This window comes from Bos taurus, chromosome 1 (assembly GCF_002263795.3).
Source record: "Bos taurus isolate L1 Dominette 01449 registration number 42190680 breed Hereford chromosome 1, ARS-UCD2.0, whole genome shotgun sequence".
Lineage (NCBI taxonomy): Eukaryota > Metazoa > Chordata > Mammalia > Artiodactyla > Bovidae > Bos > Bos taurus.
This window is the reverse complement of record NC_037328.1, coordinates 136,011,787-136,029,552: the sequence shown is the minus strand read 5'-3', so window position 1 is coordinate 136,029,552 and position 17,766 is coordinate 136,011,787. Positions and strand designations below refer to the sequence as shown.

Genomic DNA, 17,766 nt, shown 5'->3' with positions numbered 1-17,766 from the left:
AAGATATTGGTGTCAAGATACATCCTCCTCATCTGCCCCTCCCTGGACTCCAGACCATATTGTAAATATCTTCAGTCAGAGGAATATGAAGTTAACCTGACCACAGAGTGTCACCATTTCATAGAGTAACGGTGCCTAAACATGGCACTATTGCAAACAATTTTTGTGGCTTGCGCCCTCTGTTCATTCTTGAATGATCCATCCTGGAATTCCTGCAGCTCCTGGGGCCCATTAGCATCACCTGTTTTAGGAGGATGTCAGTATAATGCAGACTAGTGGGAGCCATGGGCCTTCAGGTACACCAAGAAAGGGTGCTTTCCGTTCACAGCAAGAAAGCCTCATCTAAATAAACAAGGGGCACTGTCAGCCTTTACTTGATCTGATTGGTTACTTAACCTGATAATCATAAATTCAACATTGATATTCATAAAGTACTTTCCATGTCATTTCAAATAGAAAAAGTAGAAGGGGGGAAAAAAAGGAAAGAGCACATAGAATGTTCCAGTAAGTGACCAGCTTTTTTAACTCTGTGTGTGTGACCTTGGTTGGGCAGGTACCCTGTTTTCTGGGTGTTAGGAGACAGGGGGATTCTAGATAAGTCACTGGACTTGGAGTCAGAAGAAGACTTCTCATCCCAGGTCTGCCACTTCTTGGACAGGAAACTTCAGGTAAGTCACGCAGCTCTCAGGACTGTCATCACGCAAGGGAGAACAGGTGGTCCTAGGCCGTGTGATGATACTCCTGGAGTTGTGCAGTGCACAGCCCTAATGGTAGTGCCTGTCAACCTTGATCCTGCTTCCTGAGGTCAAATTGACAACTCAGTGTAGTAAGCATGGGAATGTGCACAGTCCTGGCTGCATTCAGCTCACCACCTCCCCTTCTCTCCTCAAGGTGCATCCCCACATTGCAGGATCTGGGTTTTGGTTACTTCTTTTCTCTAGGGTTAAACTTAAATGCAGTGGATTTCAGGTCCATTTTGTTACACTGGGGACTGCAAGAGCCTTTCTGGATACTGAGGGCATAAGTTAAAGCCCAGAGAGTGGCATCCAATACCAGCTTGGAGCACCCTTTAAGATTTTTAACCAGAAAACCTCTTTTTATATGTAGTAGCTTTCTGGCAGATGGGGAAGCCAAGGCACAGGGAACATCCAGAGCACGTATGGCCAACATGTGTAAGAACCAAATTTGCCCACAGTCCCTTTCTAGTGCATCAGCGAGTTAGAGCCCAGGCCAGTGCCTGGAGAATAAGGTGCAGAGAAGGCAAGCAATGTGGTCAAGGTCAAGCAACTGACAAACACCATGCTCGGGGGCAGAAAGGCGCCAGGCAGGGACCTGATCTGCTGCTGGGTCTGAGGGAGCCTGAAAGAAGCAACAGGCTTAGTCTGTTTCTTTTGAGTCCCTGGGGCTGCTTCCCACCAAGGCTGGTTCACAGTCATCTCCGGGCACATGTCCACAGTCACACACACAGCACAGGTAGAGCTGGAGAGCACTGACGTTAGCCCTGAAGCACCTGGAGTCAGTCCTGGCTCAGCCACTCTCTCTACTTCTGATCTAATGGCCTTGAGCTTCAGTTTTCTCATCTGTGAAATGGGACTGCTGGGTGCCAGCCTTGCCCTCCTAGGTAGTGAAATACACAGGCCCAGATGAGCCACCCCCACAGCCTACACGGATCCAGCCTCCCCACCACCCACAGAAAAATCTAGGAGGTCAGGCACATGATCCTGCTGAGAACGCCTGAGCGCCTCTCTGCACACAGCCCTGGGCGGGCCATTTCCCTTTCAGCTTGGTGAATGGTGGAAACTCATGGAAAACAGCAGACAAAGCAGCCCTGGCACAGGGAAGCTTCCAGAGAGGCCCAGTCACGGGGATGCTGGGGCTGGAAACCAAAAACCACTGTGCTCTGTAAGTCCCCTAGGCACAGCAGAGGCAGAAGGGGAGATGAGCACCAGGCGCGTGGTGGTGGATGCGCCCGCAGGGGCCAGCTCCAGCATGCCTCTGCAGAGGCACAAGGCGTCCTTCAGGGCAGCTCAGTCACCTTCCTCCCTGGACGGCCTCCCAGCTTCCAGGACCGTTGCCGTGAGTGGTCTTGTCCGAACACCCAGAGTCTATGTAGGGATGGCACCCAGTGGGCCCACAGGTGGCCTGGGTGCCCGAGTGACCCGCAGGGCCCTGGGCATCAGTAGCGTCTTCCTGCAAGGCCTGCGGAGCTCAGGCCTGGCCACGGCACCCGCTCCCAGCCTGGAGAGGGACCTCGGTGCCGTCGAGGACCTGGGGGGTTGCCTGGTGGAATACATGGCCAAGGTACATGCCCTGGAGAAAGTCAGCCAGGAGCTGGAGGCACAGCTGCGCATGCATCTGGAGAGCAAAGCTACGCGCTCAGAGAACTGGGGTGCCCTCCGGGCCTCATGGGCCAGCAGCTGCCAGCAGGTGAGTGCCTGAGAGAGGGTGCTGACTGGCTGCCTGCTGCCCCGTCTCTGGGGGTCATAAAAGAGAGCAAGGGTGCTGAGGCGGGGTCGGGGGTAGAGGAGACAAGGAAGTGAGTGGCCTGAGGCCAGAGAGACTGACCATAACTCCTTACACTTCCATGCTAAAAACATTAATGACAGTGATAAAAAGAATAAAAGGGGGCATCATTTCTTAAGGTGCCCTCGGGGCCGGGCCCATGCCAGACCCTCTGCAGACACTGTCTCCTCTAGGATTCAAAGCAGTACTGTGCAGAGGATCGTTCACTGGTTGCATTTTTAGATGAGAAAACCGAGGCACAAAGAAGTTATGTGCCCCAAATCACACAGCCGATGGGGAAACAGAGCTGAGATTTGAACCTAAATTTTTCCATCTCCAAAGCTTGCATTTCTCCCCTCAGCCTAGGCTGACTCTGTAACTTTGTATTAAAAAAGGGTTTTTACAGCCATCATCAAGCCATCATCACCACCAAATGGCTGTGGCATTAAAGACGATGGCTAAATGGAGGCGTGTTCCTGCTTGCATCAATTCAGGGCTATCCTGTAGAAATCTGAGCCATGCAGGTAATTGACAAATTTACTACCCACAGTAATAAAAGTAAAAAGAAACATGTGAGGTTCATATTAGTGTATTTTATTTAACTCATTATATTTTAAATGTTATTTCAACATATAATCAATACTAAAATTATTACTGAGATAATTTACATTTGGATAGAAGTTCTGCAATGATGGAAAAGTACTGTATCCATACCATCTAGTTATCTCTGGCTATTGAGCACTTGATGCGTGGCTAATGAGAATGAGGAACTGACATTTTTCTTTTATTTCATTTTCATTCCTTTAAATTTATACATCCACAAGTGGCCAGTGGCTACCTTACTGACCAGGGCAGGGCACAGAGGTTTCCTCCTTGCTTGGTCAGGACCTGCTCTCCAGGGTGGTTCTGCAGGACGCTGAGATCATCAGTCACATCTGCTTGCAGCCTGTGGTTCTGACACTGGGCCCGCAGCTAGCTTTGCACATTTCATCTATCTCTTTGTGGGTGGCTGGCTTCTCTGTTCCCCTCCTCCCACAAATGCTGGCCTTGGCATCCCTCTGAGCTAAATCAGCCTCTAGCCCAGCCAGGAACTGCCAGCTCAGACCCGTTGCACCCTGGGGCTCAGCACACAGCCCCCAGGGGGACGTCACAGACCTTCATTCGTGTGTGACTGGGTGATGCTGGGCAGACACACTCAGGGGCTTCCCATTTGCCCCTCTTGCCTCCCACTTGACCCCCTGGAGGCTTCTCCACTGCCAGCTGGTGCCCAGCAGACAGCACAGTACACATGACACCCAACACTGTCCTCTCGGCTCTTCCTCAGAGCTGCTGCTCTGCTCACATCCATCTGTGTTGGGAGGAGAGCCATCTCAGAGCAGCCTGGGGCCTTGAAGCTGACAAATCTCAGCCAGCCATTCCTCCAGGGTTCTCTCCAACAGTAATAATTCCAAGTTTTTGTGTCCTACAAGCCACCAGAATGCCCCTATTCCAATATTTCTTTATTTCATTGGAAAAGACTCTGATGCTGGGAGGGATTGGGGGCAGGAGGAGAAGGGGACGACAGAGGATGAGGTGGCTGGATGGCATCACTGACTTGATGGACGTGAGTCTGAGTGAACTCCGGGAGTTGGTGATGGACAGGGAGGCCTGGCATGCTGCGATTCATGGGGTCTCAAAGAGTCGGACATGACTGAGCGACTGAACTGAACTGAACATTTCTGTATTGGAATATTCCAATATTTCAGCTCCTGCCAGATAATTTCTTACACTCAGCTGCCACACAGACTTTTCATAAGTCAAATGTCCCAATTCCTAAGTCAAAAAGTACAGTGACAAAACTTAGTCTATACTCAACAGAGACTGACTTAGTCTGGCTTCAGAGGCTTCAGCAGCTGCCCAACTTCTTTCAGCCTCAGTTTCCTTATCTGTAAAATGGGTATACTAATGCCATGGGTATTCCAACAAGTCCATAGATAAATAAGTCGCATAGGTCCTGCCCGCAGGTAGACTACAGATCAGAAAAATGCATAGTGAGAGTGGTACAGGCAGAGTGCTGTGGGCTGGACACCGAGACAGTCAGCCCCCAGATAGGGCACATTTTCATTTTAAGTGACTTGAGATTCTAGCTATGAATACAGAGTTCCCTTTTTCCTCCTTTGTGAAACACGGACTTGAAGATTCAGTTAGAACAACCTGTAAAATGGAATTATTTCTGTTTCACATGGCCCAGTCCTCCCGCCATATCCAGCTCTGTTTCATCCAAGAAAATAAATAAATAAGAAAATCCTACATATCTGAGAAAGACACAGTTTTTCCTCTGTTGCTGTTGCAAAACTGACTCATGTGGGCCATCCGCCTCCCCCTTCAGCTTTACTAACACCTTCTCTCCACCTGGTATTCTCCACCCAGTCACCAGAGTGATCTTTTGGACACAGGCAATCCATAATGCAAATTCTGCATTATAACCCTGCACGAACCCTCTGGGCTTCTCCTCACCGACGAACTAAATCCGCAACCCTGAGCTCAGTCCAGAGGGCCCTCCCAAAGTCACCTCTGTCCCGGCCACACCACCCACCTAGGAGGCCATGAACACACCGCGTGCCCTCGGCCTGCTGTTCCTCTGTGGCCTCGTGACAGCCTGCACACACATCCGCCGCGGCGGTTGCCATGTCGTCCTGCGCCATTTGTGTGTCTAGGCCCTCACATACTAGGCTCACTTAGGCACATGGACAGGTCAGGAGAACTTGAATTTGGATGTTGGCTCTGCTACCTTCCAGCTAGGTGGCTTTGAATCGGTTATGTAACTTCTCTGAGCTTGTTTCCTCATTTGCAATTTGGGCGTCACTATATCTACTGTGTGGAGCTGTTAGGGGGTTAACTGAATGTCATGTACTTGGTAAAATCAGCAGCTAACAGCCTAGAAAGACAGTTTCATTCCTGGCACTGCAGATACCTAGAGCCACATGCACGATCGATGGTCAACACTGAGAGGGACCTGTTCCCTTCAAATCCTGGCTCTGCCCCTCACATGGACCAACCATGTGAGGGGCACATCCACCCCACACCTCCCTTTCCCTGTCTTTGAGGTGGATGAACACCTCACCAGTGGAAAGGGGCCACTATGAGCATGAACTGAAATAAGATGTGAAGGGGGGCTGCATGGACTATGAAGGGCTGTGTGCATGCAGCGTGGTGTCCTCAAAGAGGACCCACCACCCTGGGAGCTGGGCCACAGGCCCTGGGGTTGCTATTGGGACCATGGCCCCGTTCAGGGCCTTAAAAGGACCCCTTACTCCCCGATCCCCAAGCAGTGTCCTCATCACCAAGGGCCGCGGGCGATAGCTCCCTCCTAAGCCCAATCTATCCCCAAACAGCAGGCCCAGCTTCTGGGCACTGAGAAATGATGCCTTTCCCTCGGGGAGTGGGACCCACTGCCTCCCTGGGTGCAGGTTATGGAGCCCTAGACTCCCACCCGCCAGTCCCCATAGGGCTCAGGAGGGGCCCGCCCCCCAGGCACTCTCCCTCTTTTGGCCTAGAGATCAGCCCCCCGCACCTCCACAGTCCATTTGTTTCAGAATGTGCCTCCTTCTCCTCATGGGGGCTCAGAGGCAGCCACGCATGCCGAGTGCTCCTGGGCTCCTTTGCCCTCACTTGGATTTCTTGGCCTGGAGCTTCCTGCCTGTCTCTCCAAACACCTGTCCCCAGCATTCCTGACACTTCACAACACTCCCGTACCCTCTCCCCTTGGCCGCCCAGTCTCCTCCACCTACAGCCACTTCCTCCCCTATGTGCACCTCCTCCTTATCCTTTAAGTCTATTTCAATGGCACCTCTGCTGTGAAGTCCTCCCTGATCTTCTTTGGCCCCTCAGGACCCACACTGTGCTTGAGGCCTGGGGTCAAGCTCTCAGTAACTGACCCCTAAAGTGGCTGAATGGTGGTTGGACACCTAGAGAAAAATGTCACCTTCTCCCTAGCCTGGGCCCCCAGTAGAACCCAACATGGACCCCTGTCACCCACGAGTAGGTTGGGCTGGAAAGTCCATTTCAGTGACACTTTCTCAGACTCAGCTCTAGGAGCAATGGAGAAGTTCAGAGCAAGTACCAAGCATAATTTCATGTCCAACACTTCTGTAGCTGTTTGAGAAGGAAAAAGAAAAAAGATTGAGAGGGGATAGTTTTAATAGAGAGCTCCCAGAACTTCCCTGGGAAAAGGCCCCCTCTGCCCCGGAGCCTCCCACAGCCTCTCCACCTCCACCAAGAGTTTTCACCACCAGCCTCGAGGAGACACAGGCGTACTTTCAGAAGAACAAGGAAGAGGGCGAGAGGGGGAAAGAGAGTGCTGTCCCTGTGGACAAAGCCCCAGCATGGGACGTGACCCAGGACGGGGCTCAGGAGTTCACAGCACAGCAGTCCAGTGAGCAGCCTGGGGAGATCGTCTCCCTCCCGCTTCACTGTGTAAGTTTATCAGCCTTGGAAGAACTGGGGTCAGAGTCAGAGCCAGCTTCATGGGGGCAGACCCACTGCCACACTATAGAGCCCAAACTCTAATAGGCCCCAAAGTTGGGGTTTAAGTCTCAGTAGCTGCCTGCAAAATCCATGGACAGAGGAGCCTGGTAGGCTGCAGTCCATGGGTCACTACGAGTTGGACACGACTGAGCGACTTCACTTTCATTTCTCACTTTCATGCATTGGAGAAGGAAATGGCAACCCACTCCAGTGTTCTTGCCTGGAGAATCCCAGGGATGGGGAAGCCTGGTGGGCTCCCGTCTGTGGGGTCACACAGAGTCGAACACAACTGAAGTGACTTAGCAGCAGCAGCAGCTGCCATATTGAAACTTTCACTAGCTGTTTCTTTGAATTCGTGTTTTGTAAGTAAAGTCCAATGGCACAGTGAAGTGTGTGTCAGGGACTTGGAGCCTCGGCTCCCCTGTCTCTCTGGGACAGCCAGGTCCTGTGACCCCTTGCAACTCAAGGCCTCTCCTGACCACCCCTCCTTGCCCCACCCCCAGCAAAGGCCTGGTCACAGGGGCAGGGAGGGTCAGGGTGGTGTCTCAGGGGGGCAGATCCGAGACTGGCAGCACCACAGTGCATTCAACAGGCAACTGACAGGAGAAAGGTGAGCCTTTCACCCACCCTCGATCCAGGTGCCTACAGGGTAGTACTGAGGTTCAGTACTCTTAGGGGTCCGCTGTCCTCCATGTTAGGGTGGCCAGTCTGTAGAAAGGGAGATGCCTGGCCGGACTTCCCCACCCCTGGCCAGGACCTAGCACATCAGTCCAGTAGCTGGCAGGAAGGGTAACCCCATAGTAGCGGGCCTCACAGCTCCCCCAAATCACAGGGCATGGCCCCCCGGGTGCCTGTGGGTTGCATCTGTGCCTTGATTGCCCCTGTACTCAAAGGACTACAAGATTAAACAGCAAAAATGAGTAGGACAGGTCAAGAGAAAAAACAGAAAGAAAGGAAAATTCTAATACCTTTCAAGGCACCCCTTTTCCTGCTTTTTGAAAGCAGGAAAGCACAAGGAGCTCTGTGCTTTCATTTTGCACTGGGACTCACAAAGTATGAAGCCTGTCCTAGTTAGAGTTAAATGTATATGAAGTTCTTTTTCATGTCCAAATGTTTCTCTCAGCAACTCAGCTGTGTTAGAATAGAAACTCTCAGCTACTTCTGCTCAGCAGTAAAACAGATGGAAGAACTCCCAGATGGTGGCCAAGAGGTCAAGGAGGACCCGGGTACCAGCTCAGGCAGAAGGTGGTCCTTTCCCTCTCTGGCTTTGCTTAGTGCTCTGACTTTTCATGCCAAGTGAATAACGCGGATAATAAGTTCTGGCAGCAACATCAGGCCCTTTCATCCTCAAATATGCCAACCTCAAGCTTGGAATTGGGCAATATCCCTGCCTCAGAGCTGCTCATGAAAGAAGAGTAGGAACAGAGGTGGAGCAGCCACAGAGTCAAAGCACCGGGAGTGAGCAGAGGCCAGCGCTGTGGAGAGGCTGCAGGTGGAAGAAAGGGGACCGTGGAGGCTTAAGTCTTCACTGAAATTAGTGGTCTCCACGGGAGAAAACAGCGGCTTATACCTCCAATGGCGAGGGCTGTCAACTGGAGGCAAGGAGAAGTCAAAACTATTGAAAGGCAAAAGGATTCAAATTTCAAATGGGCCTGATTTTAATATTTCCCCTACTCTCACAGTCTCTCTTTCTGTCCCTCACAGAGAAGGAGTCCATACTCTGAGGATCTACCTATTTGGGGAAACTACCAGAAACAGGGAATCTGGATCCAGGCCAGGTTTCTCTCCTCACAGCACTTGGGGTCCTAGCAGTTTTTTATTTTGTTTAAAAAAAAAAAAAAAGATATGAGAAGAACCCTCCCCACTGAATACATGAAAGGCCACAGGGTCACTGTTGTGATTCACAACCTGGTATCCCTGAAAGGCGGAGAGAGGAAGAACCTGAGCAGTTTTAGAGCCTGTAAAAGCTTGAATACATTTACCCAAGACAAACCACTCAGTCTGTTTCTCGATAAATACAATGAAGTGAGAGCAGGCCCGTGAGGTAATCACTCTGTTAGCAGATCTATAAGGGACACTGAAGGATCATTAGAAATGTAACTAAAGAGAGAAAGATACATTGAGAGTTCCTCTGAGGGAGAGTGATGTGTAAGATTGGAAAAATTCCTTGGATGCAACAGGCGAGGGGAAGAAGGCCTGAGGCTCTTGATTGAGTAATATAGGTGGTCAGTAAGCTGCTTTCTAAGAAAAGTTGTTTTTTATTTCTTGGGGGCTCTTCTTTTGCTACATAGAGTCTCTGAGAGGGAGCAGAATTGCTGAAGAAAATAAGGGAGAGACTGAGTCCTGTCACTTGGGGCCTCTAGGCCCTTCCCACACGCTAAGTTTAGTCACTCTTAAATCTCTTAAGATCTGTTAAAACGTCAGGTCCATGTTGAGGAAGCGGGCAGAGGAGTCTAGATAATAGGGGTGTCCTGCAAAGACTGGGGATTATTAAGCCGGGGAGACTGAGGCCCCACAGACCTGAAGACAAGTTCTTCCTTGATGGCTCTACATCTCGATTCCTCATCTGGATAATGAGGATACTTGGACACTTTCTTCAATGATAAATTGTCTCTAAGAATAAAACACTGGTAGCCTTCCTGCAGAAATTAAAAAGAAAAGGATGAGTACTGTCTCTACTACTGTGTAACACTGGGCAGAGGTAGTAGTCAATGCGATCAGAAAACAATTGGAAAGCACCAAGAATTTGAATACAAGAGGGAAAATGGTGGTCTTCCTGGAGTATCCGAAAGGTTCCATGTGAAAACTTTACCACAAACAATAACATAATTTTAGTGAAGTACCAGGTTACTTAGAAAATTAAAAGTCAATGCCATTATATCTATAAATAACAAAAAAGATACAATGAAAGAGAAAAATCTTACTTATGATAGCAAAAAATAAAATGAAATGCCTTTACATAAATTTAACAAGAAATGTCCAAAATTTATATGAGACCACCATAAAACTCTCCTGAAAGACCCAAATGGAAAGAAATACCATGCACTGAAATATAAAGACTTGAAAGCATAAAGATCCCAGTTCTCCCTATTGATTTATAAATGTGATGCAATTCTAATTTTTAAAATAGTAACATTGCTTTTTTAGAGCTAGATGGGTTCATTATAAATTTCATTTGTAAGAGGAAAAAGGCAAGAAGAGCCAAGAAGAAAAACTAAAAAAGAAGAGAAAGCTCTTCCAGATAATAAAACATACTAGAAAGTCTCAATCATTAAAGTAAACTAAGGATAGAAAGGCCACTGAAACATAAGACAAAATTTAAAAGTAAGCCCCACTGCATATGGAAATTAGTATTGATCAAGGCAGCCTTTGCAACCAAGCCTTTTCAGTGAGTGGTATTCAGGAAACTAGATAGTCATAAGGAAAATAATAAAATCATACCCATTCCTCACTATATTTTAGGATCAATTCCAAATTCATTCTAGATTTAAATGTAAAAGAGGAAGCCACGCAAGGCTAAATTCTTTATAACTTGGCTGTGGGGACATTTTTTTCTTGATATAATTCAAAATCTAAAAGCAAACTTACTGATCTTTTAAAATATTGATAAATTTGATTACCAAAGTTTTTTAAATTTTGCATTCTCAAACAACAACATAAGCATAACTGAAAAATAGATGGCAAACTAAAAAATAAGTATTTGAAACTTAGAATATAAAGGGTTAATATCTCCATTATACAGACAGCATTTAAAATTTAAGGATTAAAAAAAGTCAGCAACACTCTTATTTTTAAGTGGGCTAGAGATATGAATAGACCGTTTACATAAAAAAATTAAAAGAAAAAAATTTGCAATCAACTAATTTCTTTTAATTAGAGGATAATTACTTTACAATATTTTGATGGTTTTTGCCATACATTGACATGAATCAGCCACGGGTGCACAGGTGTTCCCCCATCTTGAACTCTCCTCTCTAAAGTTAAAATGTTTTTTAACCACATAAAAGAATGCTCAATTTCAGTCATAATAGTAAAATACAAAAAATAAAACAAAATGAAAACCTACCTGAGATCATTTATATCTATCAGATTGGCAAAGCTCCACAAATGAGTCTGTTTTGTTGGTGAAGCTCTGTGCTCTGCTGTGCTCAGTCGCTCAGTCATGTCCGACTCTTTGCGACCCCATGGACTATAGTCCGCCAGTCTCCTCTGCCCATGAGATTTTCCTGGCAAGAATACTAAAGTGTGTTGCCATTTCCTACTCCAGGGGATCTTCCCAACCCAGGGATTGAACCCACATCTCTACGTCTCCCACATTGTCATGAGGATTCTTTACCACTGTCCCACCTGGGAAGCCCAGGTGAAGCTCTAGGGAAGTTCATATAATACTGATGGGAATAGAAAATATTGCAATCACTTGTGAAGAAGAATTTGGCAACATCTATACAAATGTATATGCATTTATGTATATTGAAGTTGATCCAGCAATCCCACTTCTAAGACTCTCTCCCAATGACACACTGGCAAGAACATGAACAAGAAGTATGCATAAGACTATTTATTTCAATTCTATGAATAATGGCAAAAAATTGGAAGCAACCCAACTATCTATCAGTAGGGACTAGTTGAATAAGCTATGAATTATATATCCACAAAAGAAATGAGAAATAACTCTGTAAACTATTATGGAAAATCTCCAGGATATGTTGTTGGGTTAAAAAGCAAGGTGGAGAGAATATGTATGTTATTGACCACTTATCTAAGAAAGAGGAAGGGATATGAGTACATGCATACATATTGCCTTATAATTGAAAAAAAATTTTTAACATGTTTTTAAATGATCACTTACAGGAAGCAGGTAGAGGGAAAAGAAATAGACACTAGAGTTGTTTTAATTTATCTTGTTATGTGGAGATGACTTTGGGGCCATGCAAATATTTTACAGAATTATAAAACAAAATTAAATCTTAAAGAGAAAGCTCTAAAAACCAAAAAGAAAAAAGAAACAAATGAATCCAACTATGTTTCAAACTTATGGTATAATCACAAAGAGAAGAACTATTCCAAGTGACTTTTAAAATCACAGTAATCCCTAGTGGGGATGCAGAAGAGTACTGCAAAAAGAATTTCAAATTATTTCAGTAATCATGTTGTTGGTTGTAGGTCAACATAAAATAAATATATATCCATTTCCTAACTCTAATCAGTCAAAAGACTTAGAAACTATGGCCAACCCAGTGGTACTGAGCATTTTTAGCCTCTGGTTTTGGTCTCTAACCACCATCTTTCACTATAAGAACAGAAGCTCCTTGGAGAAATGGCTAGATCCAGGTTTGGGGGCAATGAATCTGAGAAACCAAGGAAACTATAAAGAACTACTAGAGTCACATTAAAAGACTTAATAGTCAATTTGAATAAACCCCCATTAATCAAAGATGGCAAAATACCAATAAGAATATTAACTATAGTAGATTGAAATACATAAAAATGTTTAAATCTATACATTCAGTATTGTACTCTTCCCCTCCAAAATCCACCTTGGAGTCTGCTGAGGAACCAACTCAGTTTTTTGAAAACTGGTAGATAATGAGCCAGATGTTTTTCCTGACTTTCCTATAAGAACTGTAGGTATATCATGGTTACAGTTTAAAAAAAAAAGAGAAGAAAAAGAAGAGAGGAAGCATCATTTTGTAGAAGTATTACAGTTAAAAAACAAATAAGAATGTAATTATTAATTTTATTTGTATATCATAAAAGTAATTCTTAAAACAGCATTTGAATATCACCACTTTGCAAATAATGTATCTAGGCAATAACAAGTATCAAATAGCTACTAATCTCACAAAAAAAGACCAGCAGACTTGTACCTTTTGATGGAGCACGCAACACCACCTATGAAGTAGCCTTGCCAAAAAAAAGAAAGAAACCAACAAAAAAGAAAATTGCAAGTGATTAAGTCTCAAGAAAAAACTACGGGAAATACAGAGGTCAGATGAACATGTTAACTGACACCATGGGGATGAAGTCAGCAAATCCAGGCAGTAGGAAATTACAGGGGTAACCATCCAATTTTTTCAGCAAGCAAAAATTACCAGGGGAAAAAGGAGAGATGGGGGATCTATAAGTTAAAAGAGATTAAATTGACATATCAGCCCATTGAAATGGACTTTATTTGGACCACTCTTCAAAGAAACTGTAAAAAATATATCAAACAAGTGAAGAAAGAGGAACTGGATATTTGGTGCTATTGAAGAATTGTATTTACTTTTTAGATGCTATGTATTTTTAGATTTGTAGAAGTTATGTGGTTTTTTAAAAATGCATGTTTATAATTTAGCAATACCGTACTGAAATATCTGAAGAAGAAATAATATCCAGGATTTGTTTAAAATAATCTGGGACAGGATGGAAATGTGAGGGGATATTGGTATAACAAAAGAAGAAAAGAAAAAGCCATGTGTTTATAATCATACTGGTGATGGGTATACGGGGATCCATTATACCATTCTCTTTTTATGTATGTTTGACATTTTCATAATAAAAATGATTGGCCCGTAGGTATAACATGAAATAATATATGTACATTGCTGGGAGCACACTTAATACCCAATTAAGTTTGTAGAATTGAATAAATGAGAAGATAGCGACATTAAGTGGGTGGTAACATAAACAACTATGTTTACGTGAGAGGTTCAAACCACAGACACTGCAGGAGTTGAGAGAGGAGTGGGGTACTGACTAGCCCTCAGAGGTACCCCCAAGAAATGGAGACCAAATGTGAGACCCAAAGAACCTGCCAGAGGGTAACCCTTCAACCCGGGCCCAGCGTGGACCAAGCCGGGAGTTAGGACCAGGTGTGACCGCCTGCAGGGCAATCTGCACTTGGAGCTGACCTCCCAACTGTCAAAGGGAAGGTCTGTATTGGACATTTGTTAAAAGTCAGCAAAACAGGTTTTATTAATATTCAGACTACGGCAGTAGGAGAGAGAGACTTCAGAATAGAACTGAGCTCAACTCCACTGAAACAAAAGGTAGGAGGCTTTTTAAATGCTGGTGTGCTACAGGAGAATGCTGAAGGAGGCTGAGGAGGGTGGTCCAGGCGATCCAGCCATCCATGTTTGCTAACTGGCACTTATCCAGAGGAGAAACACACATCTCACATCTTTATGACGGGCACAGACTGGAGCAAGGAGCCCCCTGAAATTAGCATCATACCAGGAACTGGGAGAGGGGGAACTATGTCCCCAAATGTTTGCATTTCACAGAGACGGCTCCCAGGTTCTAGAGGAAACATTCTGGGTTGTAGGAGATTCATATCTCAAAACAATAGAGAAAAGATTTACAGTTCCATGTTTCCCAAAGTAATTGTCTAAGAAAAGGTAGAGCAGGGGCCTGTTGTCAGGCTGGAACAGTAAACTCTTTGGGGAGCTTGAGCTCCCTCAGGAAGGCATTTTAAGTGGGCTGAGTGGGAATGCAAACTAGTACAGCCACTATGGAGAACAGTGTGGAGATTCCTTAAAAAACTGGAAATAGAACTGCCTTATGATCCAGCAAAAATACTGGAGTGGGTTGCCATTTACTTCTCTAGGGGATCTTCCCAACCCAGGGATTGAACCTGCATCTCCTGCTTGGCAGGTAGCTTCTTTACCACTGAACCACCTGTGAAACTAAATATATATTTTTTTAAAAAATCAAAAGGCAGACTGCAAAACCTATCTATGCTATGCTACCATTTGCATTTAAGGCAAAAGAAAGAGAGAGAGGAAGAAAGAGAGAGGGGTCCTTAAGGAAGGAAAAAGAAAGAAAGAGGGGAAGGGAAGAAGGAAAGAAGGGCAGGAGGGAGGGGGAGAGGAAGAAAGGTGGAGTGCAGCCTGTCCCTGGAAGGATACACACGTGGTGGCAATGGCTGCTTCTAGTGTGGAGCTGGGTGACCAGAGACACGGTGGGAACAGGCTTACTTTGGGCTCTTGCACCATTTGAATGATCTATCTTAAAAGAAAATAAAGTTATAAATAAAACTGCTACCAATGACTTGGGGTGAGCTCCAGTCAGGTCCAGTGCTGGTGAAGCCCCGACAGCCTCAGAGAAGTACCAAACCAGGTGTGAGGAAAGAAGACTTTTCCCAACAGCCTTCTCTCAAAACAAAACCCCAAGAGCAATAGGAGAGACCCTCCACCGACCTACACTTTTCAGAAGAACTAAATTACAACAATCCAGGCAAGTGCCAAGGACAAATGTGATGCCTCTTTCCAGGGAGTTATTGAAAAAATGGTTGAACCCAGCAGAATGTAACCCATACCCACCCCCACTCCCCTAAAAGGTTTATGCTGATCTACCAAAGTTGACGACTCAATTGAGGAAAATAAAATCTAGTTTATCGTTGTCTGGCTGGAAAAAAGCACATAAAGACTCATTTACCTGGTTGTAAATGAGATGGTAGAGCAGAGTGTCACAAATACATTATTTAGCAGAAATGAGAAGTTATGTCAGCCATTATCAGTAAGTAACAAAAAGCAGTGTGCACAGAGTGGAAAACTCCATCACAAAACCGACCAACTGGTAGTTTTTATTTATCTATTTTAGGGACCAATGAGGAAAACATGGGGAGAGAAGTAAAGTTTAAAAGGCCCCCTTCTCAGCAGACGCTGGGCAAAGTTTCACCCGAGGCAAAGAACCCTCGCCGCCCACACCTGCTGGAGCTGTGTCTCCCAGCACCAAGGACAGAGGCCCCTCTCCCGGCACCCAGGCCCCACCCTCCCTTGCCCTCCCTGGCTGAGCAAAGTACTTCCAGGCCTCACCCCCAGCCTTTAATTGTGTTATTTCTTCATCATCTCTGACCACTTCAGGTAAGGGCCCACTGCTCAGGCCTGTTCCCAGCTAACTCTGAGGAGGAAGGTTATTTGATAAACAAATTGATTGTTACTTGGGGAGGGATGTGACTCTTAACTTACTAGTGCTGGTTTATGTTCCTAATAAAGGTGGAAAGGCTCTTTGCCCATGTGTGGCTGTGAAGTGTGAATGAGACAAGGAAAACAGGTTCCTGGCCTGTCCCCAGAAGCACTGCCTGCAGAGTGAATTGCACCTGATGGGATTTTAGCTCCCATAGGTACCTGGCAGCTCACCCAGAACCAGCCAGGCCAGGCCTTCGCTGCAGGGGGCACCCCTGGGCAACCCCCACTTGCCAGGTGGTTCACCCAGGTACCAGCTGCCCTCTGGAGCGGGCATAGGTGCCCTGGGAGTTCTATACGATTCCCTCCCAAGAACCCTGCTCTCTGATAAAACCCATGGAGATGAACTGTGTGCTCCGTCACTCTGCGCCGCTCACGTAGCGCCTTCATCAGTGTGACACCAGCAGATACTACCAGGAGCTTTATTCACTGTCAGTGGATTCTCTCAACAGTGTCTGTGTCACCCAGAAAAATGGAGGCATGCCCACTTGATCAGTCTGCCAGGGCCGCCATAGAAAATTACCACAGACTGGGTGATACTGGGTGGCTTAAACGACAGAAACTTGTTTTCTAACAGTACTGCAGGCTGAAAGTCCGAGGTCAAGGTGTCTGCAGGATTGTTCCCTCTGAAGCCTCACTCCTTGCCTGACAGGTGGCTGTCTTCTCCCTGCGTCTTCACATGGTCTTCCCTCTATAGTAAAGTAAAGTAAAAAGTCACTCAGTCGTGTCCGACTCTTTGCGACCCCATGGACTATAGCCTATCAGGCTCCCCCGTCCCTGCGATTCTCCAGGCAAGAACACTGGAGTGGGTTGCCATTTCCTTCTCCAATGCATGAAAGTGAAAAGTGAAAGTGAAGTCACTCAGTCGTGTCTGACTCTTAGCGACCCCATGGACTGCAGCCTACTAGGCTCCTCCATCCATGGGATTTTCCAGGCAAGAGTACTGGAGACCTGTGTCCAAATTTCCTCTTCCTATAAGGACCCACTTATATCAGACTACCACCACCTCATTTTAACTTAATCTCCTTTTTAAAAGCCCTTTTCAAATGCAGTCACATTCTGAGGTGCTAGGGGTTGGGACTTCAACATGCACGTTGGAGAGGGGGGCGCAATTCAGGCCATTAACACCCACTTTATAGACAAAGAAACTGAGGCCCACAGAGATGCAGTTTCTCTGGGAGTTAGTGTTCTAGTCAGGACCAACTCAGTGTTGGCTGCCCCCCAAAAATTATGAAAAGCCTCCTATTAAACTCATTTAAAAGACCCCAGGGACTTCCCTGGTGGTCCAGTGGTTAAGACTTCACCTTCCAATGCATGGGGTGAAGGTTCGATCCCTCATGGGGGAGCTAAGTTCCCACAGGCCTCACAGCCAAAAAACCAAAACATAAGACAGAAGTAATAGTGTAACAAATTCAATAAAGACTTTTCAAAAAAAGAATAAATAAGAGACCCAAGATCCTGAAGAGTAGACGGGCCAGTGATCCCCTGAGTGCCTACTGTTTGATAAGATGGAGTCATAGTCAGTGAGAGCCCTTCTCTGAGAGGAGATTAAACTCTGGGATATGCCTCCTTTTTCTCTGCTTTTCTTCCTCTTCTAATTTGGGAGGAACTGCCAGAAACAGTGATTGATCCTTACCCAAGCTTGCTCTAACTGGAACGAACTGCTTTAGCGAGGACACATTAGGCTGGGCGCCTTCCAGCTGTCAGGCCGCTCAGTACTGGGACTTGAAAGTTTAATAGCTTGGCTGTCGGGGAATGGTGCGGCCCCCCAGGGATTTCTATTTTTCTTCTTCAGTGATTTTTTAATGCT

At 46.1% G+C, this 17,766-nt stretch overlaps 1 protein-coding gene across 2 annotated transcripts in view; it reads left to right on the top strand.

Annotated features, from left to right (window-relative positions):
- Positions 1 to 1,837: 1,837 nt before the first annotated feature.
- The window catches only part of BFSP2 (beaded filament structural protein 2), a 76,919-nt gene continuing 60,990 nt past the window's right edge, over positions 1,838 to 17,766 (top strand). The window contains exon 1 of one of the 2 annotated variants that reach the window (XM_024990597.2): positions 1,838 to 2,427. In XM_024990597.2, coding sequence (XP_024846365.1) covers positions 1,939 to 2,427 — 489 coding nt within the window. In that variant the 5' untranslated portion in view covers positions 1,838 to 1,938. 2 annotated transcript variants of the gene reach the window in all.